Source organism: Crocuta crocuta, unplaced genomic scaffold (assembly GCF_008692635.1).
Source record: "Crocuta crocuta isolate KB4526 unplaced genomic scaffold, BGI_CrCroc_1.0 scaffold9, whole genome shotgun sequence".
In the NCBI taxonomy this organism is placed as follows: domain Eukaryota; kingdom Metazoa; phylum Chordata; class Mammalia; order Carnivora; family Hyaenidae; genus Crocuta; species Crocuta crocuta.
Window position 1 is genome coordinate 1,650,218 of NW_027551567.1, and position 24,231 is coordinate 1,674,448.

General features: G+C 42.6%; 1 protein-coding gene across 2 annotated transcripts in view; it reads left to right on the plus strand.

Moving 5' to 3' along the window:
- MDN1 (midasin AAA ATPase 1) overlaps positions 1-24,231 on the plus strand; it is a 166,802-nt gene that overhangs the window by 113,616 nt on the left and 28,955 nt on the right. For both annotated transcript variants that reach the window (XM_077750370.1, XM_077750369.1), the window contains exons 60-79: positions 3,394-3,608; positions 3,966-4,353; positions 5,267-5,376; positions 6,040-6,745; positions 8,916-9,077; positions 9,292-9,565; positions 10,140-10,375; positions 11,100-11,195; positions 11,779-11,873; positions 12,496-12,617; positions 13,082-13,228; positions 14,065-14,174; positions 14,790-14,863; positions 15,359-15,551; positions 16,862-17,021; positions 19,173-19,319; positions 19,826-19,949; positions 21,134-21,239; positions 22,285-22,400; positions 23,508-23,993. In XM_077750370.1, the coding sequence (XP_077606496.1) occupies positions 3,394-3,608; positions 3,966-4,353; positions 5,267-5,376; positions 6,040-6,745; positions 8,916-9,077; positions 9,292-9,565; positions 10,140-10,375; positions 11,100-11,195; positions 11,779-11,873; positions 12,496-12,617; positions 13,082-13,228; positions 14,065-14,174; positions 14,790-14,863; positions 15,359-15,551; positions 16,862-17,021; positions 19,173-19,319; positions 19,826-19,949; positions 21,134-21,239; positions 22,285-22,400; positions 23,508-23,993 (4,067 nt within the window). The remainder of the gene's footprint in view (positions 1-3,393; positions 3,609-3,965; positions 4,354-5,266; positions 5,377-6,039; positions 6,746-8,915; positions 9,078-9,291; positions 9,566-10,139; positions 10,376-11,099; positions 11,196-11,778; positions 11,874-12,495; positions 12,618-13,081; positions 13,229-14,064; positions 14,175-14,789; positions 14,864-15,358; positions 15,552-16,861; positions 17,022-19,172; positions 19,320-19,825; positions 19,950-21,133; positions 21,240-22,284; positions 22,401-23,507; positions 23,994-24,231) is intronic.

Sequence of the window (24,231 nt, forward strand, 5' to 3'; positions counted from 1 at the left end):
CCAGAGGTGGCCAAAGGCCACAGAATGAGAACCTGCCTCTCTCCTGGGATAAGAAGTCTAGGAAAACACCAGGGCAGGATAAGCACTAAGCAGAATTCTTGGTGGTAGAGGGGACTGCAGGGTGGGCGCTGTCCGTGGTGCTGAAAGCCCAAGACAGAAAGTTAATACCACGCAGAGAGACTGGCAGCTGGCTCACTGCTCACCACCTTTTCTTGTAAGCAGAAACTGTGTTGGAAACATATACAGGGGGTCAGGTGGAGCAAGTGACCTAGAGAGAGGAGTAAAGGTACTCTCCCTTCCCTGGTTCTTTGCCTTTCTCTGGATTGTACTTGGAAGGAGATTCTGCACTCTTGGGTAGAGGAGCAAGTAGTGGACGTCACCCGAAGATCCAACTTTGCTAACTTTGGGTGAGGATGAAAAACCTGTGGTGTCTTATTCTACTGTACTGTACATGGTTAAGTTTGGGGGAGTTAACCATTAAATACGTGGACTTTTTTATTGCATGGGAGGGGGTTAGTACCCCTAACCCCTGCATTGTTCAAGGGTCAGCGCTCATGTGTGCTCTCACTTTTTCTTCCTCTTCTCTCTCCCTCCCTGATCATCTCCCTCCCTCCCCTCTAGATATATCTATGTGAAATAATGTGAAATCATATCTCTATATAGATATCTCTATATATCTAGATATTTAGATATCTATAGAGTTATGATTCTATATAGATATATCTATATACCATATATGTCATATCATAGATGTATCTATGCAAGATATATATATATCATAGAATTCTGTAGAAATAACTCCTCTTTGCTTCCTGTTTACATGTATTTTGCATTAAATGTATACATAAAAATAAGATCACTTTCTCTGTTCACATAATATGTCATGGAAACATGTCATTCCAGCTTATTCTTTTTAAGGTATCCCATTGTTCTAATGGCTGGAATTTATTTAATCACTTATTTGCTCATAAATGCTGAGGTTTCTTGCATTTATTTTCCCCTTCCTATAACATGCATAACTGCATCAACTACTCTTGCATAAGTCTCTTTTTCCTAGTATTTCTATGGCTATGTTACAAGACCTGGAATTTAATCCTTGATCAGAATGTCTGCACAGTTAAAGAGATTCATGGCTATTTTCAGAATGTCTGGGAAGGTGGTTTTTGTTTTTATTACTATTTTTTCTTTCCAGGTTTTTATTTGAATTCTAGTTAGTTAACATTCAGTGTAATATTAGTTTCAGGTGTAGAATTTAGTGATTCATCACTTACATACCACCAATGTTCCTTACAAAAAGTGCCTCCCACTTAATATATATTACCTATTTAACCCATCTCCCCACTCCTCCAACCCTTTCAGCAACCTTCAGTTTGTTCTCTAGAATCTGTTTCTTGGTTTGATTCTCTTTTTCAGCCCCTTCCCCTCATGTTCATTTGTTTTGTTCCTTAAATTTCATGTATGAGTGAAATCATATGGTATTTGTTTCTCTCTGACTTATTTCCCTTAGCATAATATTGTCTAGCTCCATCATTGTCATTGCAAATGGCAAGATTTCATTCTTTTTTATGGCCGAGTAATATTGCATTGTGTGTGTGGATATATGTATGTACACGTACGCGCATGCGCACATACACAGACACACACACTATATCTTCTTTATCCATTCATCAGTCAGTGGACATTTGGGTTCTTTTCATTATTAGGCTATTGTTGATAATGCTGCCGTAAACATTAGGGTGTGTTTTTTACTTTTTTAAACATGCTAGAAACTGGTGAAGGGGGAGGTCACACTGTCCTGGATGACCACAGGAGAACTTAGGACTAGAGCACAATTTTACTTATTAGTATGTTTATAAGAAGCTGTTGCTTATATCTTTGGCACACTACGTGTTATCAACATTTTTAATTGTTACCAATTATTCAGTTTTAAAAATATCATTTGAATTTTTACTCATTATTTTTGAGATCAAGCATCATTACATATATATAATTTCTTCTCTGAATTTTTCAGTCATTTTTTATTGCTCATTTTGTTAAAAAAAATTGAGCTCATCATCATTTTATTGAAGATCTTTTTATATGATATGTATATTAAGCCTTTATCCACCATATGGATAGAATATATTTCTAGTGTTTTCTTGTCTCTCAAGTTTTACAGTGTTTTCAAATATTATAGTCCCTTTCTTTTTTCTGGCTTTGATGTCATGCTTTTTAAAAACATCTTCATTATCCTAGAATTAAAAACTATTTGCCCATTATTTTCTTGTATATTTGTTTTAAATTTAAATGCTCAGTTATATCTGGGTGCCTTGTTTTGTGAGGTAGCTGTGTGATTTTTTTTTTTATACAAATAGTATATCCAAAAGCAGTATAACAACACCATTTTTGACTAATTCATCCTTTCCACTCTCATTTGAAATGCCACCTTTGTCATACTTTATTCCTACAGATGTTTCTGGATTTGTTTCAAACTTATATTTTCTTGCTCTGTCAAAATTTATTTTTTTTAATATTATTTTTTAGAAATCTCTATGCCCAACTTGGGACTTGAACTCATGACCCTGAGATTGAGTCACATGCTCTTCTAACTCAGCCCATCCAGGTGCCCCTCAAACTTGATTTCTTTATTGGAAAACATTTCTCAAGCCTTTAGTGATAAATCTTACGGATTCTCAATGGTTGTAGAGTATACAGTGTTTCTCATTTTCTATATTTAACCACCTCATCTTTGCTGTGGACAGCAATTACCGTGTCCCAGGTGACTAGTCTCAAGGAACACAGGTTTGACAAACTTTGTCCCTGTCTCTTACAATTGTCTTCTAATTCTTTTCCTTGCCTCCAAGTCTCTCCTTTCTGCAGTATGGCTGTAGCTCTACTGCAGAAATGGTCTTTCTAGGGGCGTCTGGGTGGCTCAGTCGGTTAAGCGTCCAACTTGGCTCAGGTCATGATCTCACGGCTCATGGGTTCAAGCCCCGCATCAGGCTCTGTGCTGACAGTTAGCTCAGAGCCTGGAACCTGTTTCGTATTCTGTGTCTGCCTCTCTCTCTGACCCTCCCCTGCTCATGCTGTCTCTCTCTCTCTCTCTCAGAAATAAATAAAAAACATTAAAAAATTTTTTTTGGAAAAACAAAGGTCTTTCTGATGCCCAGGTTGGAGGGATTTTCTTGCATTACTAAATCACCCATTATTGTTCCTCATTTCTTGAGAATTGAGTCTATGTTTCTTTAAAGCCTACTAACACCTGACCCTATTCTGTCCTTTGTTTGAGGTTTACCTGGTGCTAGCAACCTGAACCTCCTTTTCTTACTCTCTTTCTTCCCTTGGAAGTGCTCAGTGCTACTTGTTGAAATGCACTTACTTCTAAAAGATACATGACTCCTCTCCATCCATCAGGGCCCTGGCAGTCTCAGTAGAGCCATCTTCTCCAAGTGCTGCTTTGAAGTATTGACCAGCAGCTGCAGAGCAAGTCCCTGGGATGTGAGTGGCCTCCCCATCCTGTCCTCCTCACATGTCACCCTGGGAGAGTGGGTTGAGAGAGCCCAGCAGCTCCGGGACATCAGCTTGGTGCTTTGGACCAACATGGCTGTGCCTTCAGTCGCAGAGTTCAGGTATTCTCACCCCCTGGGTAGACTGTAAAGCACCATCTTTTCTATGGAGCATGTAGCAGAGAACCTCAGAACTTCTTCTGTAGTAGCTAGTTTTGGTGGGTGAAGGCAAGTGTATTTTTTGGCTGGATCATCAGATTTTTCAGCCTATGGTAGGCTATTATAAGCTGGCCAGTGCCTTTGTCACTTTTAATCTTGTGATCAAGAGAGTGGTGCTTAGAAAAGCATATAAGATTACTTGAGAAATTCACCTGTAAGTATTGGCAGTGCAGTCTGCCATGTCATTTTCTAGAATGATAGTGTGAGAAAGGAATGCGTTTGATGTAGTGCAAGCACATAAGTGCCTCCTTGTTCCCACAGACACACGGACTCCCAGCTCCAGAGACTCGTGCTCTGCCGGCATCTGGCAGGTTTGGCAGAGCTGCTCCCTGAATCCCGGCGGCAGGAGTACATGCAGAACTGTGAGCAGCTGCTGCTCGGGGACAGGAAGGCCTTCCAGCATGTGGGCCAGACTCTTGGGGACATGGCCGGGCAGGAGGCCCTGCCCAAAGAGCTGCTATGCCTGTTGCTTACCTCCCTGCGCCACTTGTTTGGGGAAGGGGACAGTAAGCGGGACCTGCCCGAGCCAGCACGCCGTGGGAGCCTATGGGTGAACCTTGGCTTGCTCCAGATTCAGACATGGCTTCCACAGGCACGCTTTGACCCTGCAGTGAAGAGGGAATACAAGCTCAAGTATGCTAAGGAAGAGGTATGGAGGGATGAGAGTTTTGGAGCATGGGATCCATCCCTGACTGGGTGGACTTGCTTAGCATATTACTCCTTTTATTCCCTTTTGGATGCTCAGAGTATCAAAGGGGTGATTTTGCATAAGCTGCCCTGTGACTTCCCAGGAGTGTGTTCTAAAGACTACATTTCCCTCTTTGAGAGTTCCTCTAAGTAAGCTTTGGCACTTGGAGGGGCGCTTCCTAAGCCTCTGATGGGTATCCTCTATTCAGACTCCCTTTACCTGAACTAAGTTTTGAATATTTAGACTTAGATAATTTCTTTAGATATGGTATAGTATTCCTTAGGGTTTGAACTTTTGATGTTCATTATCAAAAATTTTTTAATGTTTTATTTGTTTCTGAGAGAAAGAGAGAGACAGCATGAGCAGGGGAGGGTCAGAGGAAGACACAGAATCTGAAACAGGCTCCAGACTCTGAGCTAATTGTCACACAGAGCCCGATGTGGGGCTTGAACCCACGAACTGTGAGATCATGACCTGAGCTGAGGTCGGATGCTTAACTGACTGGGCCACCCAGGCGTCCCAGGTGTTAATTATCTAAAATTCAAGGATCAAGTAGATTTAGATTAGGTGGTATCCCTTTATATTTGAACTTCTAACCAAATTCATAAATGAAAGATAGTTATAAAATTTTTCTTCAAAATATGGAAGTAGTATAGCAGAGTCTCATAAATTCAGTGGTGTAAACAAGATAGTTTCCTTTAGCTAACAGCTCTGAGGTGACGCGGTCCAGGTTAAAGGAACAGAATCCCTCAGTCTTTGGTTATTCAGAAGCCCAGGTCCCTTTCATCCAGTTGCTGTACCCTTCCCCAGTCATTGTCCTCTTGGACAGGGGCACAGCGAGGCACAGCAGTCCAGCTTCTTCTCTTTCTGTTAGTTACACCAGCTGCAGTGTGAGTGGAAGACCCGAAACCTCTCATCCCAGCTACAGACTGGAAGAGAACTGGAAGATGAAGTCATTCTCAGTTACTCTCATCCTCATATCAGGTAACGGCAGGGTTATTGTGTTGAGGGTTTATTGACTCTTTAAAAACAAATAAAATGTTTGAGGTTGACCTTCACAGTGTAATTGCAGTGTTTGAGGTGATGATACATACCTCTGAACTATATTGGCAATTAGATCCTAAAGCCATTGTTATAGTCAGGAAAAATTAATACTGTGAATGGAGAGGCAGGATTCTCATGGGGCCAGGAGGGTTGAACCCAGAACTTATTCTCAACATGACAGAAGTTGGGTATGATGATGTGCATTCACTGTTTGGGTTTGTTGTCTTTGTAAATATTGTATAGTGTAGCAGGTGTGAGTTCCAGTCCTGTCCCTATCCTTTGGCTTTAGACTTTGAAGAGATCACTTAATGTCTTTAAGCCTGAGAGGTCTGTAAGAGGAGTCTGTAAAAGGATAATACAACTACTTCAATGAGTTGTGATTAGACTTTGATGAAATATGCATTTATATTGCATGATATCATGTGTGGCATGTGATAAATGCTTTTACTATATTCTCCATTTACATTATAAGTGTCAATATTTTCTTCATGTTATTCCTTAGGAGCTGATATGTCTTCATTCTGTTTTCCTGGCTAAGGGCTCAGTGTAGATTTGCTGTTTTTCTTCTGACAGAATTTGCATATTGTGTTAATTTTCATTTAGATTACTTCACCAAAGAATAGATTATCTGGAGAATGTAATCTCTAGCCTGTCGAAGAGGCAGGCCTTCAGACCCCAGGTGCCTGCCTACGAGTCACTGGTGCAGGAAATCCACCATTATGTCACCAGCATTGCCAAGGCCCCTGCTATTCAGGATCTGCTTACACGACTCCTGCAGGCCCTCCACATGGATGGGCCTCGGTCTGCCCAGGTGGCCCAGAACCTTCTGAAGGAGGAGGCATCCTGGCAACAGTCACACCACCAGTTCAGGAAGCGGTTGGCTGAGGAGTATGCACTGTATCCAGATTCTGTGGCCCCACTGCAGGCATCCATCTTGCAGTTGCAGCATGGCATGAGGCTGGTGGCATCTGAGGTGTATGCTTCGTTCCATGGCAGTGTGGTCTGTGCAGACAGGTTGGGTGCCCTGGCCACATCCCTATTGGCGTTTCCGTCGGTGGGCCCCACCTTCCCCACTTACTATGCTCATGCAGACGCGTTATGCTCAGTGAAGTCAGAGGAGGTCCTTCGAGGCCTTGGGAAGTTGATACTCAAGCGCTCAGGAGGAAGAGAGCTGGAAGGCAAAGGCCAGAGACCTTGCCCTACACGAGAGCAGCTGCTGATGAACGCCCTCCTTTACCTGCGTTCCCATGTGCTATGCAAGGGAGAGCTGGACCAGAGGGCCCTGCAGCTCTTCAGACACATATGCCAGGTAAGCCCATTTTCAGGGGGATGTCCTGACCTACTCCTTAGGGGAGCTGGGTGTATAATGTACAAGCAGGCCGTCTGCAGGACGCTAGCAATACCCTGTGTGGATTCAGACCATGTGCTTGGGCAGTGGGATCTAGCGTTGGCTTCTTTCTTTCTCCTGTTCAACTGTTAGTTTGGAGGGCCTTTGTTTCTAAATTTTTAAGACATTAGAAAAAAATTAGTGATATTAGCTCTTTATCTGTGATGCACACTGGAAATATTTTCTCCTAGTTTGTTGTCTTTTGACTTTATGGTGATTTTTGTCGTGTAATAGTTTCAACTTTTATTAAGAAAATCACTTTTTACCAATGAAAGCAATTTGTTTTCAATTTATATAATTAAAAGAATAAATATAAATAAAAACTATTAAATTTTACCACTTAAAGGTGTATAAACTGTTAACATAGCTGGTGCATCCCATTCTAGGCTTGTTTTTTTTAAAGTTTATTTTGAGAGAAAGAGTATGTGCTTGTGCATGAGTGGGGCCAGTGGGGAGCAGAGAATCTCAAGCAGGCTCCATGCTGCCAGTGCCGTGCCCAACTTGGGGCTTGATCTCATGAACTGTGAGATCATGACCTGAGCTGAAATCAAGAGTCAGACACTTGACCAACCTGGACCGAAATCAAGAGCCTGATGGCACCCAGGTGCCCCAGTAGAACTCTTTTAAAAATAAAAATCTTAGAATAGTTTCCCAGTATGTAATAGATAAAAGAGCTGCTTTAGTTGAGAACAATTCTATTCCCTCTCTGATCTCTGAGACTGCTCCTTAAATCACTAGAGTTCTGCAAGCCACTACTGAAGTTCATTGTGTTTTATACTTTGCTTTAAAAAAACTTAACAGCATTTAGTGATTATTTTGTTCCATAATCCTGATATTCTTCAGCTGCATTGTACTGAATGGCTGCCTAGTTTTCTATTGTATGGATATGCTCTAAAATATTTAAATAATTTCTTATTGAACATTTATTTTGTATGTAGTCTTTTTACTATCTTGGAAAACACCACCACTACCATATATAGTCTTATACCAAGGTCTTTGGGTAGAAATTCTGGAAAGCAGAATTGCGTAGGTTTTTTTTTTGGTTTTTTTTTTTTAATGTTTTATTTATTTCTAGGAGAGAGAGAGAGAGACAGTGTGAGCAGGGGAGGGTCAGAGAGAGAGGGAGATAAAGACTCTGAAATAGGTTCCAGGCTCTGAGCTGGCAGTCAGCACAGAGCCCGACGCGGGGCTCGAACCCACGAACCGCGAGATCATGACCTAAGCGAAAGTCGGATGCTTAACCGACTAAGCCACCCAGGCGCCCCAGAATTGCCTAGGTTTTTAATACAAGCTATCTTCCTGATTGGTGGATGCTCATTTCCTCAGTTCTTATCAATACTGCATTGTTTCTTTAACTTAGAGTTTTTGCAAACTTCAGGATCTAAAATCTTAGAGGTATTAGGGGATTTAAGAAGTGTCTGATAAGGGGTAGCCCAGTTTTCCTGATTGGTCCCCCTCAACCACCCTGCCCCCAGCCCAGGTTTCCCTTTTCTGAACCCTTGGACCAGTTGCTTGAGTTGTTAGCCAGATATAGTCTGAACTCCTACATTGCCTCTGCAGAGCCTGTCCTTCGTACAAACATCACTAACTCCTGACAGGAGCTTCTGATGGCATTAGCGCTCCTGTAGCAAGATTTTACACCTGTGAAATTGTAGCACTACAGCAAAGTGGGGGTGGGGGTGGGGTATGCTTTGGAAAATGGGTTGCTGCAGATACAAAATTCATTGCTCTCTATACCTGAAATTTAGTTTCTTGGGTGTTGGCATTTACTTCTTTTTGAACCATGGTACTTTTATTTTCATGAGAAATTAAGAGATAGCAAGTCTTGGGGCACCTGTGTGACTTAGTTGGTTGAATGTCTGATTCTTCATTTTGGCTCAAGTCACGTCACGATCCCAGGGTCATGCATTGGGCTCCAAGCTGTGTGTGGAGCTTTATTGGAATACTCCCTCTCCTTCTTCCTCTCTCTCTCTCTCTCTCTCTCTCTCTCTCAAAACAAAAAAAGGAAAAAAAAGATAGCAAGTTTTGCTTTGTTTATTTAAGTGCCTCAACAAAAGCAAATAAATTACTTTCTAATATTGTGGCCTTTCAGGAAATTATCAACGAGTGGGATGAACAGGAGCGCATAGCCCAAGAGAAAGCTGAGCAGGAAAGCAGCCTGTACAGATACAGGAATAGGAACTCCAGGACTGTCCTGACCGAGGAGGAGGAGGAAGAACGGGAGTTCAGAAAACAGTTCCCACTGCATGAAAAGGTCAGGTGGTGGTAACAGGGTTTGTTTGGGAATGAATTCCCTTGATACCATCCGTGTTACCTTTGATTGGTTTTGTAATCAATTTTTTGTTATATCTGTATGTAAGTCACTACTTCATTTTCTTGATTGTTCACACAACATCTTTCCTGTTTCCTTTTTGATTGGAACTGGATTTTGATTTGTAGAAGTTCAATTGCTCTAATGTTATTGGCAGGATTTTGCGGATATTTTGGTAGAACCAACACTGGAGGAGAAGAAAGGTACTTCAGATGGGCAAGAAGAGGGAGCAGCTACAGATCCTGGCCTCCTCTCCCAGAGTTCAATGCAAGCTGTGATGCTCATTCATCAGCAGCTGTGCCTCAACTTTGCTCGGTCCCTCTGGTACCAACAGACTTTGCCATCACATGAGACAAAGCATTACCTTAGCCTGTTTCTGTCCTGCTATCAAACTGGGGCATCTCTTGTGACACACTTCTACCCTCTAATGGGTATGACAGTTTATCATCTGAATACTTTGGGGTGACGGGATTTTTAAAAAATAAGGATATGGACTTAGTTTAAATGATGTCGTTCCTTAGTATTATTTCTAATTTGCCTCTAATAGCTTTAGTGCTTTTCCCATGATTTATTCCTGGGAGGAACCGGGGAACTCAGAAATTAATCTCACAGAATATTGTTTGGTTCCATTTCCTGTATGACCTCGTGGGTTTTTCCTTGATATTAGGAAGGAGGCTTTAAATTTCATTTTTGTCTACCAAGACAGCCATAAAAACCAGGAATTTGAATCCATCAAACCAAACTGTGTACTTTTTTGATAACAGCCAGGCAATGTCTGAGTTCCTCTGTATGTCTGAGAAACTTGGGGCAGATTTTGGTGATATTACTATGATATTAGGGTCCTAGTCTTCTAGACCTATGTTGCTTTAGGCATGATTGGCACTGTGACATAATCTGCTTCATTAGTTCTAGTAGTTCATTGTTTCTGAGCATGTGTTTGACATCTTTGTAACTTGATGGCCCAACCTACTGAGTTCACTGATTGTACTTATGTTAACCTCACAGGAGCTGAGCTGAATGACCAACTCTTGGGCAGTCAGCTTTTGGCCTGTACCCTCTCCCACAACACTCTCTTTGGTGAGGCAGCCTCAGATCTGATAGTGAAGCCCGATGGACCCTATGACTTCTATCAGCACCCCAATGTCCCAGAAGCAAGGCATTGTCAACCCGTGCTTCAAGGTTTCTCAGAGGCTGTCAGTCAGCTGCTGCAGGATTGGCCGGAACACCCAGCCCTTGAGCAGGTAGGGCAGCGGGTGAGGAGGGAACACTGAGGCTGTGGTCTCTGCCATCTCCAGGGGCAGTCATGTGTACATTTCAGTATATAAACAAAGGTTTACAGAACCCCACTTCAGTGAGACACCACTCACTGCAGGATGGACATACCAGTTTGTATTGCTGTTACATAAATGATGTTTGGGATTCTACTAATTTTATTTGTTGGTCAGAGTTTGCTATCAACATGTTAAAATGCTGCTGTATTACTCTCTTTATTCAGATACATCTGCACATTAGCGAAGCCTGCTTTTTCCAGATTGGCAGTTTTAACTCAGACCTCAACCAATTTTGTAATAACTCTTACAGCGGAGAGTGGTTAAGAGTTATTGTTTTGGGGGCATCTGGCTGGCTCATATGGAAGAGTATTTGACTCTTGATCTCAGGATCATGAGTTCAAGCCCTACGTTGGCTGTAGAGATCACTAAAAAAAAAAAAAAAAAAAAATTAAAAAAAAAAAAAAAAATTCTCGTCTCAAACTCCATCTTCTTTCCAGAGTAATACAGCAGATAAAGTGTTCATCTTTGATCCACAGCCTCAGAACTTTCTGTGGCTTTCACAGGTGCTTGTGAAACGGGGACTTTTCAAAAAGCTTTCGTCAGGCCTCTTTTCAGTGCCCTATGACTTTGAGTGACTGATACTCCCACAGAGATGCCTACATCTTTTTTTCTTTTTCTTTTTTTTTTCCTGCAGCTGCTGGTTGTAATAGACAGAATTCGTAGTTTCCCACTTTCCAGTCCTATCTCAAAGTTCCTAAATGGCTTAGAGATCCTTCTAGCAAAGGCACAGGTAAGATAATTCTCTCTTCCTCATTTTAGTTTGTAGTCAATTGAAAAAAGATGATTTTATGGCAACATTTTTGCTAGAAGGACAGAAAGAAGGACAGTTTGGGTTGGAGAAGGATAAGCCTCTTTGTTTTTCTGGCATGGAGTCAGATCATTACAAGTGAAGCCATTGCCTTGTGGGGCATGTGAGGGACCTGCCTCATCTGTTTTCAACTGTGGGATGCAGCACCCACTGGTACTGAGGGCTCCTCTTCCAGGGCTCACAGGTAGGCCTCCAGACCAGCTGTGTGCCTGCACATGCCATCCTCTCAGTCCTCTCACAGCCTCTGAACTATCCGGTGCTTTCCTGATGATCACGTTAGGGCTCTGCACTTCGGAGGGGGTTGAGTGTGTAGCAATAGGAATTCACACTGGGGTTCCTGAATCCTTTACTTTTTGCCTACCTCTAAACTCAGCTCTTCTGGATTCTGTCAGGTGATTGGAAACAACTTGTAGGTAGAGACACTGGATGTAAGCTCATCGCTATTGATATATCAGCATGAAAGTTATTTAGGCGCCCAGCAGTAAATTTTATCTTTGTTTCTTAGGATTGGGAGGAGAATGCAAGTCGAGCTCTGTCTCTGCGGACACATCTCGATTTAGTCAGTCAGATGATCATTCGTTGGCGTAAACTGGAGCTGAAGTAAGTGATAATCTGTCACTTCCCTTCCCCTCCTGAACTTGTGCTGTAGGGATATTCGTCTTTTGATTGTTTAAGGTAGAGAATGTACTTTTCAGTTATTAATCATAGTTAAAAAATAGGGCATTAGGGGTGCCTGGCTGGCTCAGTCAGTAGAGCATCTGACTCTTGATCTCAGGGTTGTGAGTTCAAGCCCCACATTGGGCATGGAGCCTACTTAAAAAAATAATTAGAGTGTTTAAAATGACCTCATTATAGGGACATTTAGATGGCTTAGTTAACTGTCCAACTTCAACTCAGGTCATGATCTCACAGCTCGTGGGTTTGAGCCCCACATCAGGTTCTGGACAGACAGCTTAGAGTTTGGAGCCTGCTTTGGATTCTCTCCCTCCCTCTCCTTTCTCCCACTCATGCTCTGTCTCTCTTTCTCTCAAAAATAAACATTAAAAAAAATTTTTTTTAATAAAATAAAATAACCTCAGTAGAGACCAGACAATGGCATACATTCCTGAGGCGGCGAACTAGGTAGCTCCTCCATCTCCACTCGGGAGGAGAGAATAGTGAATGTTTAGCTTTTGCTTCTGTGGTTTCAGATCTTTCTTTGGCTTCTTCTGTCATGTTTCAGTTGCTGGTCTATGAGTTTGGACAATACCATGAAGCGCCATACTGAGAAATCCACCAAGCACTGGTTCTCCATCTACCAGATGCTTGAGAAGCACATGCAGGAACAAACAGAGGAGCAGGAAGGTAACACCTGTTCATAAATTCCCTGCATATTTAGAAGTTGCAGGCTAATTTGTAGAATGCTGCAGATGTGGGGTTTATCTGTTCCCATGTCTCCTCGTACCACTTCTTTTACATGGGGTGCATCGTTTGATTTCTTGGTATTCCTGAGAGGTTTACATGACTTGTTCAAAGTCTAGAGAGCTGGTCAGAAGATAAAGTTTCCTTATTCTCTATATCCAGGAGATAGACAAAAATAAAGATTTCTTTCCTTGGGTACTAGTTGGCCTGCATGAGTTAAAAGCGTTTCATTCATACCTAAAATGAGCACCTTATAATTGTTTCATAATTTGCTATGAGTGTATTTAACACGCAGCCCGAGTGCAACTGCCTGCCATCCCCCAGTGTAGCCCATAGTACATTGCATGCATGTTACAGATATGAAATTATATGGAGGTGTGCATGTTTTCTTCTTTGAATCTTTAAAGATGACAAACAAATGACCCTGATGTTGCTGGTCAGCACATTACAAGCATTTATTGAGGGATCCTCACTGGGAGAATTCCATGTACGACTTCAGATGTTACTGGTTTTCCACTGTCATGTCTTGTTGATGCCTCAAGTTGAAGGAAAGGGTAAGGAAGGGTGTGTGTGTGTGTGTGTGTGTTTTCTTTTTACTCTTACACTGCATTGTTTAAATGGGTTGGGCTTTGAATTCTTCAATAAATAGGCATCCTGTTGCATATCAGGTTTTAAATGAGACACTTTTCAGTCCTCTTTTACTTTGAAGTGATTCACATTAGATACAGAGAACAACATTAAAGTACAAACTGGTTATAAATGAAGCCCTGATGAATGAACTCTGCCAGAGGTAAGTTACCAAATGCAGATCTTACGAACCGGCGTGTTGAGGCTGCACATCTTTCAGTCTTGACAGTGTAGGTATCCTGCTAATCTTCTGCTTGATCCAGGCCACAATTAGATTCTTTGATCTAGTGAGCGCTCTACTACATATCAGATAACTGCACAGGTAACACTGTCAATCACTGTCCCTGACCACAGCTATTTGGATGAAACAAAAGTAGGACTATAGATTGTATGTGAATGAGCCTCCAAATATGCCATCTTTTAAAACAGGTTCAGTTTCTGCTGACTTTATAGTAAGATTCTGAGAAAGGGTTTGAAATGGTGTTTAGTGGATCATCTGAGTACACCATCTTTAAGAGCAACAAAATTCAGTACAAGCTGTAATGAAAAATGGGGTAGAGTTGACAGCCTGCCTGTGTCTCTGGGAATTGCTAGACTCAGGTTCCCTGAGGAGCTGTTAAATAATGTGCCTAGGAAATGTTGTGTTATCTCATGGCCTGAAGAGTAATGAGGAAGGAATATCACCAAACTGTGCAGCCTACAGATGGAGACAGTAGCACATGCAGCAAGTGTGTTATTTTTGTTTCCTTTTCATTTCTTCCAGATTCACTTTGCAGTGTTCTGTGGAATTTGTACCATTATTACAAGCAATTCTTTGACCGGGTCCAAGCCAAAATTGTGGAACTTCGCTCCCCTCTAGAAAAAGAACTTAAAGTAAGATGAACAGCTGTCATGATCACTCTTGGGAGAACAAAATCAGCAAATTCTTCTTTTTAGTTCTTTTATCATCTAACTATGAAGCGGGGGCTGTGGGGAATGGAGGAGAGCATTGCAACTGCCAAGGAGGATGGCAAGGTTTATTTTGTGACATTGGCTCCATTGCCAATGCCACGTGTGTGAGGGGTTAGTGGAGTGACCCCTGTCAGAGGCGCCTCAAGAAGACTGCCAAAAACGTCGGCTCGTGCTCACTTCCCTGCTCTTGCCCTGGCTGATTTTCTACCTCAAAGGAGTGCCATCTAGTGCTGTGTGCCACCGAGGTGCCCTGGGGGAAGGAGGGCCCTGTCTTTTGATAATTGATTGGTTTTGAGCCAGCCCTGGTACAAGCAGAATACATAGCAGGCAACCTGTTGATCATAGGAGCACTCTCTTTTCATTGCTTTGTGACAAACACGTGGATTCCCTTTTAAGACTTGTTTTACTTGTTTACTGGCACACAGGCCTGTATTTGGGATGGAGTGGGCTCTGGTCTTGGGTAAACAGAGGATTTAGAAAGAAACAGAATGCTAATAGCTTTATAAAACCATTCCTTGATCTTCATTTATCTTACAGGAATTTGTAAAGATATCCAAGTGGAATGATGTCAGCTTCTGGTCTATTAAACAATCTGTGGAAAAGACACACAGGTAATTTATCTTTTAAAAATTGGTAATGACCAAAGCTCACAATTTTTGTACATTAGATAGTAAGACTAAATTGTTCAAGTGGCCTTAGTTCTGCTTTGAACTCATGATGAAGCACTAGATTGTTTTGATGTGGCTTTTCGACAGCACCCCCTACCACTTGAAGCAGAGTCTGCCTACAAAAGGAATTGGTGTGCCTTGAGACAAAAAAGGCTAAGCAGTATAGAAGCATTGAGTCTTCTGCCACATACTAGCTGTTAACCTTGAGTGAAGTGATCCCACCATTCCTGGCTTGTTTTTACTTCTAGAAAAAGGAGATGACAATATCTGCCTTACTTTCTCTTAAAAAATAAACAGGATGATTATGAGTTATCTAAGGGGATCATGTGTACAGAAGATATAGGTTATTAGGTTTTATGTGTATACGCATTATGCCGTTTTACATTTCCTCACTTTCCATCCATCTTTTCCTCTTCATCTGTCATTATGTGGGGCCAGGACCCTCTTTAAGTTCATGAAGAAATTTGAAGCTGTCCTGAGTGAACCCTGCCGGTCATCCTTGATGGAGAGTGACAAGGAGGAACAGCCTGACTTTTTGTCGCAGCCAGCAGCCACCAGTGAGGCATCCCCCATTCAGAGTCTGAACATGGCACTGAGGGAGACCCTGTTGGCCCGGCCAGCAGCTGCACAGGTATACCTCATGAGGTGGTGTTTGCTTACTCCTGGCCCAGTCTGGTGAGGTCTCTGCTTTGTGTGGAAGGCTGTCCCTAGAACCAGGCAAGGTAATGCCTTTGAAATCTTGCTCTTTGGACAAATATAGCACTTGTATGTCTGCCTGACACTGCTGCATAATAAGGCAAAAGGCATCAGTCCTGATGCTGAAAATTTAATCTTTGCCTATGGGAAATAAGCACTTTTTTGGTGCCTTCCTGTGAAGACTTCATCTACCTGTGATGGAAGACTTAAAGCATCAGTTGAGGAATATGCCATTGAAGCTCCCTTTAGGCTACAACATGGTGAAGCTGCTGTACAGGGAGTGAATGTTTGCAGTGAACGTTGATTTTAGTGGTTGCTGATGACCATAGTATAAATTCTCTCATTGTGACCAATTTCAAGTACCAGTAGTTAAGAGCTGGCTTGCAAAATTCCAGATAATGTAACAGTTACGGAGACTTTGGGTGAGCAGGTCGATTATAGGTCCTCATTGTATCCACCTCAGGATGGTCACAGCCTTTGCCTTCTTATTGTACTTCCCATCTTGGATCCATAGAGTAAGCCGTGGAAGTCCTCAAGCTATTTTTAGTATTTCTGAAGTACAGAAAGTATAATAGAAATTGAGCATAGCGCCATGCTATGGTTCCACAAATATGGTGTGGGCACCAAGTTTATTTTCTTATGATTATATTCATCAGCTCACTGATTTCTGTCATGCTGACCAAAAATTTTGATTTGCTCTTGATGACAGCATAGGAATTTCAGAGATTCTTCAGGGGAAAAAAAAGATGAAAATAGGCCCCGAATGGACAAAAGTTTTTCCCATTATCCAGTATCTGGGTTCCTGATAATTGAACTGTCAGGAAGTGGAGGGTGGGAAGAGGTGGTAGTAGAGCTACGACTTGCGTGTCCGAGAAATGCAGTGCAGCACAGCACCGTAAAGGCGGCAGTTCTAGTACATTCCGAGGTCAGGCTTAGTACCTTCTGAGGTCAGGTCTGTAGCCTGGTGGCTAGCACAGGAGCATTGCCATAGGTGGGGCAGGGGTCCTTCTATAGTGATCTCACGTGGAGCAGCAGTGGGTTTCTCTAAATAACCAGGACACATGCCTATCTTAATTTGGTGATGCTGGTTTTGTTCTTGTGAGACTTCAGAGATGAGGAGGAGAGGATTTAACACTTGTTGAGCAGGGTGTATGTGGAGGAGTATAACATTTAAATTTAGCACCAGTGCAGGTGAGTGCTCTTACTGTTCTTGGTAGTGAGACTAACTTATGTTCTGTCTCACAGGCTGTGATTCCAGAACAGTGTCAGAGTGCTCCTTTCCCCTTGGAGGGAGAGCTTCTGTGTCGCTTGCCAAAGCTTATGAAACGAATGAGGAAGGTGTGCCTGACACTCATGAAAGAAAGCCGTCTGCCTTACCTAGTGGAGGGCCTTGATCACTTCACTGGTGAGTGCCAGCAGCCAGGGGCAAAGGGGGGGTTTGCTCTTCCTGTTTTCCCCATTGCCCCCAAGAAGGTGGAATTTGTTACCTATGTCCTTTTGTGACCTCTTCAGTAGGGTTGAGCAGTTAATTGAATAAACATGTGGACTAAAAACAGAGCCTAGTTGCAGGAGCCAGCAGAGACCACACAAGCCGTTATAATTTTCATCTTGTCCATAACTAATGCTATGTTACACTATTTTCTACACTAGCCTTGTCTGTATCAGCTCTCATCAATTGGGGGCATGAATAAAGGGGTACAGAGACATGTTTCCCAGAATCTGTAAGCTGCCCCTACCTCTCCAAATATTGTCTCCCTTGAGTTAAAGGAGAAGATGATTCACCCACTGTCTTCACTGTGGAGAGCTGTAGTAGTCTCATCTCCTGGTCATCCTTGCACAGGGAAGTTGAGAGCCAAGATTTGCTTTGTAGTATAACAGCCCTGGCTGGGGAAGGGATTCCAGAACTTAATAGATTGAGGTTGTGTCATCCTTTCAGCACTGTCTGCACCCCTAACCACCCCCAGTGAGTATGGTGTCAGAGTGAGACTGCTCCTTCTTCAGTGAGGCTACAGTCTGATCTCAGGGAGCTCTTGATTTTCAAAACTTGTTAGTGAGCGCCTGGGTTGTTCAGTCGATTAAGCATCTGACTCTTGATTTCAGCTCAGGTCCCAATTTCACAGTTTGTGGAATCGAGCCCCGAGTTGGGTTCTGAGCTGATAGCGCAGAGCCTGCTTGTGACTCACTCTCTCTCTCTGCCCCTCCCCTCCTTCTATGCATGTGCATTTGTGCACACATGCTCTCTCTTTCTCTCTCAAAACAAACAAACAAAACATTAAAAAACAAGTTGTTAGAATAATAGCCTGTTATATATATATCCATTCCTCAAGATGATTTGCCATTCTGAGTCTGATGATCAAAATGAATGGGATATAGTTCCCATGTGCATCTTCTGGAAAGGGCACCCACTCTGTGATGGAAAGAATTCTCTAACTTTCCTACAATATCTGTATAATGGTATGTAGTATACTTGCTCTCTTTTTGGAAGACTAGAATGTCTGTTAGTTTGTTAGCACTGCCTTAAAGTATTACATTTTGGGTGGTTTAAACAAGTGTTAATTTTCTTAACAGTTCTGGAGATTAAACATACAAAATCAAAGTATTAGCAGGTTTGATTTCTTCTGAGATCTCCTCCCCTTGGCTGGTCTGTTTCTCTTCTGTGTTTTCACACGTTCTCCCATGTCCTACTCCTCTGTTAAAAACCTCAAGTCAGGTTGGATTAGGGTCCACCCATATTGCCTCCCCTTACTTTAATTACCTCTTTTAAAGGCCTTGTATCCAAATGCACGCACGGTCTGAGGCACTGGAGGTTAGGACTGTAACATGAATTTTGGGGGACACAGTCCATAACACTGCCTGTGGCAGGCAGCAGCCTCATGTTACAGCCACCGATGGGTATTCATTCAGCAAGGCAGTGTGGTGCTGGAGAAAATTTGGATTTCAGAGTCAGTTTGGCCAGGGCTTGTGTCCCGTATTCTAGTTCACTCTTTAGCTGAATGAACTTTAGTGACTAGACCTTTCTGAGCCTCTCCAGGAAGCTGTAAATCAGTGCTTCTGGAGTTGTACTGAGTAAAGGAACATCGACCAAGAATCAGGTACAGGATAGGACCTTAGGATGTATCATATTTATGGNATCATCCTTAAAGTTGATGAGTAAGGAACATCGACCAAGAATCAGGTACAGGATAGGACCTTAGGATGTATCATATTTATGGGAAATTTACTTCAGATGATTTAAATTCTTAGTATAAATTGCTGCATATAGTGTTCAACAAGTGCTTTTTTTTTTTTTGGCCTGTTTTTAAACCCTTAAATTAAAAAAAGAAAAACTACTTTTATTTGGTTGCTTTGTCATCAGGAGAGAATTCCATGCATTATTTTCTATTTCTGTGCAGTTTTAGTTTAGAAGTTACCAAATGCTAGGGACTATGCTAGTTCTTAGAGCTGTAAAGATGAGTGTCACCTGGTCCGCGTGTCCCATAGTGCCCTGGGTCTCGAGTAGTTTAACACGTGAATAAGCCCATGGGATTTTGGTATTTCCTCCTTGTTATTTCCTTAGGTGAAGTGATTTCCTCTGTGAGTGAGCTGCAGAGCTTAAAGGTGGAGCCCTCCGCAGAGAAGGAGAAGCAGCGGTCAGAAGCCAAGCATATTCTCCTGCGGAAGCAGCGAGCTTTAGCAGACCTCTTTCAACACCTTGCAAAAACTGGTGAGGTTCTCATTTGAAACCTGATGAAGGATGACCACCAGCTCTTAGGGAGGAAAACAATGTGGGTGATGTTGGGGAAATTTCTAGAGGTGATTGTGGTGGAAGAGGGAGGTGGTAGGCAAGGTTTTGAAATGCCATTCTGAGAGTTCAGTCACACATATGATATCCCTGTGATGAACCGACCATTTGTGGTTTCCATATATTTTCACAGTTTTGTAATGTGGGTTCTCAGAAACTTGTGCTTTATTTTCATCACCATATGTTGTATGGTACCCACCCTCCCGATGTAGCTTAGAGAGCAACATTTTCAAACTTTAATGCACACACAAATGCAGTGGTTCTATTGCCGTAGGGGCAGGGCCTGTCAGCCTGCGTTCTAACAAGCTCCTGGCTGGTGCTGTTCCAGGGACTTTAGAGTTGCAGTGGCAGTGGGATGGGGGGTGGGCACAGCACAGTCATTCTCATCTGAGTTTCTTTACTTAAAACACCTGCTGTTTATTTCCTAGGTTTGTCATATCGCAGAGGTCTTGCCTGGGCCCGTTCAAAAAACCCTCAAGAGATGCTTCATCTTCATCCATTAGATCTCCGGAGTGCATTGTCCATAGTCAGCAGCACTCAGGCTGATTCTAGGTTTGTTTTTTAAATTATAAATAGACCAAATTATTTGAGCTTCCACGTCTTCATTTGCCAAAATGGGGATAGAATACTTCTCTCCTAGCATTGTTGTAAAAATAATATTTTAGCAAGTGTCTGGCTTGGAATCTAGCACATGACGAGCATTCAGTAAGAGCCTTTTTTTTTTTTCCTTTTCCTTTCTCTTTCTCTTTTTATTCGCCTCTCCCATTATTTTTTTGGTCCTTTGATTTTCCTGAAGTTTTCCTCACTTGATTTGAATTCACAGGCGAAAATCTGTGAGAGAATAGCCACATTTTTAGCTATTTCATATATGTAAATTCTTTATAATTTCTAATATATTCTTGAATTTGAGAAGCTATAAAATTTGAGACAGTTACCTCTGTGTTCATAACTATGGAAGAGGTGTTGGTAAATGATGATTGGCATGAGCTGGGAACACATACATTTGTGTTTTGTTTGCTCAGTGGCCCTTTGAGTACTTTAAAGTTTGATTCAGTGCAACATTGTAGAAAGTAGAAATTTTATTTTTAAGTTTTATTTATTTAAGTAATCTCTACACCCATCCTGTGACTCAAACTCACAACCTTGAGATCAAGAGTCGCATGCTCTTCTGACTGTGCCAGCCAGGTGCCCCCAAAATAGAAATTTTACCTAAATATTCTGGATTTCAGTTTTTCAGGAAGATTGGGCCAAGTGGATTTTGTTTCCTATTCAGTCAAAAGTTAAACTGTAGCTCCCTCCTTTGGACAGGACACATGCTCTCCAGACCTCTGTGGTTGCTTTTCCCACATTGAGGTTGGCTGTCATTGCCATGTATCATTTTGTGCTTGGCTGTCCTTAGTCATTTATGTTAACTGCTTGTTTACGTTAACTGCGTGGCCCTCGTAGGCCTCAGAATTTAGGACCTTAGCTTCCACTCCTAAGATAGTTATAAAGTTTTCATTATGGAAACTATACTGTCATTATAATTGATTTCCCCACTATACCTCCAGTGTTAAGTATGTAATACATTCTTTGCATAAAGGACTGATGAGTGCCGGACTGAATGACACCTCACAGAAGTAAATCTATTCACATTCTTAGCTTTTGGTTGTGACTAAATAGTACCGATCTCTGGATCTTTAGGATCTGGGATGGGAAACAGTGGTTTTAATTAAGTATATTATGTTGATTTCTAGGCTGCTGACAGAAATCTCATCTTCATGGGATGGATGCCAGAAGTATTTCTTTCGTGCTCTTGCACGGCACACCAGGCTTAGTGCCGCCTTAGCAGCTCCTGCCAAGGTAGGTGATAGAACCTCAGAATTGCTGGGGCCCAGGGAGCGCTCCTGTTTTGTTCCTCCAGGGCAGCATTCTCAGGTCAAGTGATCAAAGCCCATTACAGAAAGTGAGCTTTTTGCATAACATCATTAAACTTACAGTATAAACTAATGTAATTTTGTGCTTAATCGGAGAGCATTTTACCATAAATTCTGTTACTTCTATTTGCCAACAAGACCAAATGCATAAGAAAAGTTATGTAAGAGGTGCCTGTATAGTCAGTTGGTTGAGCATCTGACTTCAGCTGGAGTCATGATTTTAGGGTTTGTGAGTTTGAGCCCTTCATGCACTGCTGTCAGCACTGCACTGCTGTCAACACAGAGCCTGCTTCAGCTCTTCTGTCTTCCTCTCTCTCTGCCCCTTCCCCACATGCGTGCACGCACGCACACACACACACACACACACACTCTCTCTCTCTCTGTCTCTGTCTGTCTCTCTCTCTCTCAAAAATAAATGAGACATTAAAAAAGACACAGTTGTGTAAGCAAAGCTTCAGGTTGAGAATGCCATCTTCAGATCTTTTTCCCTTTGTGAATTGAGAAAAGACCACTAATTTTGATGTTAAACTAGTTCCTTTTTTTTTTTTTTGAGTTTATTTACTTAGACCAAGCTAGGGAGCAGCAAAGAGAAGGGGGAAGAGAGAGACTTAGAGAGAGGGAATATTCCAAGTAGGGCCATCCCCAGTGTGGGGCTCAAACTCACGAACTGTGAGATCATGACATGAGCCAAAATCTAGAGTCAGATACTTAACCAACTGAGCCACTCAGGGGCCCAGGTGTTAAACCTAGTTCCTATTCATGGAACCTTAGTGATTTGTAGAAGCCCAATTTGAGGAGCACTGTTCAAGAAGATGAATGTGTTGCCTCTACACTGCAGCATATCCAAAGTTTATGTAAGCAGAGGGCACTTTGTCCAGAGAGTTTTGGATGAAACCGCTTTCTGGTGACACCTGGGTGTGTGGTGATGTTTGCCAGCAGCACCTTTGGCATGCTTCCTTTCCCCCTTGCAGGAGTTGGGCATGAGCAACGTTGAGCGATGCAAAGGGTTCTCGGCACATTTGATGAAGATGCTTATCCAGCAGCGGCGCTCCCTGACCATGCTGACTGAGCAGTGGATCCTCCTCAGGTAGCCACTAACTAGTTAGTTGGATTTGTGGCATGAATTAGGAACAATTGTGTGAGTCTGCTCTCAATTTGGAAATGAAATTTGAGACCCAGAGAAGCAGATGGGGTTTCTCTTGGCTCTTACCCTTGCTTTTAGTGATGTGCTTCTGCCCTTTGGTTTTGGCAGCACCTCTTGGGAGAACAGCCCTGGGAGATGAGTCCCGGGCTGAATTAGAACAAATTGCTATGGCTGAGGTACACCTTGGTCTGGATAGAGGGGGTTTGTGGTTGACAGTCCATCAGGCTGCATGACAGGATTGTGTATATGGTATTGTAGCATCTGTCTCTGGGCACAGATCAGATTTGAGACTGCTTTAGTTCATTAGGTGTTTTGGACTACAGAGTTGCAATTTGCTGAGCCATGCATGGATGCTCCTCAGTGGAAATAGATATTTGAAAGATGAGAACAGTTAGGAAGCCTGTCATCATTTTTTGAATGGATTCTTGGCTGAGAGGTAGTATTTCCAGATTGTAATCACTTTGGCTGCAACTGTTTTCTGCTGTGTGCATAACAATTTATCTAACAAAGTATACCACATTTACTAGATTTTTTTTTAAATGTTTGTTTATTTTTGAGAGAGAGAGCACAAGCAGGGGAGGGGCAGAGAGAGAGGGAGACACAGAATCCAAGGTATGCTCTAGGCTCCAAGCTGTCAGCACAGAGCCTGATGTGGGGCTTGAACTCATGAACCATGAGATCATGACCTGAGCTGCAGTCAGACGCTTAACTGACTGAGCCACCCAGGTGCCCCAGCATTTTTTTTTTAAGTAGTGGTTGAAATCACTACAGTGATGTGATTGTGTTGGGTGGGAAAAAGCTGTAAGGGTGTAGGTGATAAGCAGTGAGTTTTGACACTTGTGTAAGAGTGAAGACACTCTTTCAGTCTTCAGAAGGATACATTTAAGTGTTTTAAAGGGCATTCTAACAGTGTCAATCTGTGGGGGTTCTCTCCTTGATTATGTGAAAAAATCCATACTTTGTTCAGAAACAAATGAAGTTATTATGAAAAACAACATGGTGATGCATTTTAAGGTGCCACACGATTTCTCCATGGGTTTCTCTACACAGGAACCTCCTTGGCTGTGTGCAGGAGATTCATGGCAGGCTGACTGGGCCACTGGTCTACCCCGTGGCCTTTCCCCCTCAGGATGGTGTGCAGCAGTGGACGGAAAGGCTGCAGCATCTGGCCATGCAGAGCCAGATCCTGCTTGAGCAGCTCTCCTGGCTCCTCCAGTGCTGCCCCAGTGCAGGGCCAACTCCAGTCCAAAGTGGCACCCTATTACAGGGTCAGACTTCTGCCCCCTCCTCGGAAGGACCAGAGCTCACCAACGTATGGCCTTCTGGAGCAGTACAGAACCTCATCCCATCAGAACTGAGTTGCCCATCCCCAGTACCTCGAAATCAGCTGCCCTCTGGTTGCTGGATACGGAAGCAGGATGAGCTTTGGCAACAGTCAACTGCAAGATTAACAGAGATGCTGAAAACTATTAAAACAGTGAAAGCTGATGTCGACAAAATCAGACAGCAGTCTTGTGAGACTCTCTTTCATTCTTGGTGAGTATGCCTATGCGTGTACTGTCCCTCTGTGTGGTTGCTTGCTCAGAGTTTAGTAAGGGGATAAAGTAATGAAAGGTATTTTATTTCAATTCTGTTTTTCTGTGGACTGTCATAGTGCTTTGTAGCATATATCTAGCTGCAGATCTTGAGATCCAGTGAATTTTCCCCTGCTTACATTTTAGTGGGTGGAAGGAGCTTGTGTGTGTGTGTGTGTGTGTGTGTGTGTGTGTGTGTG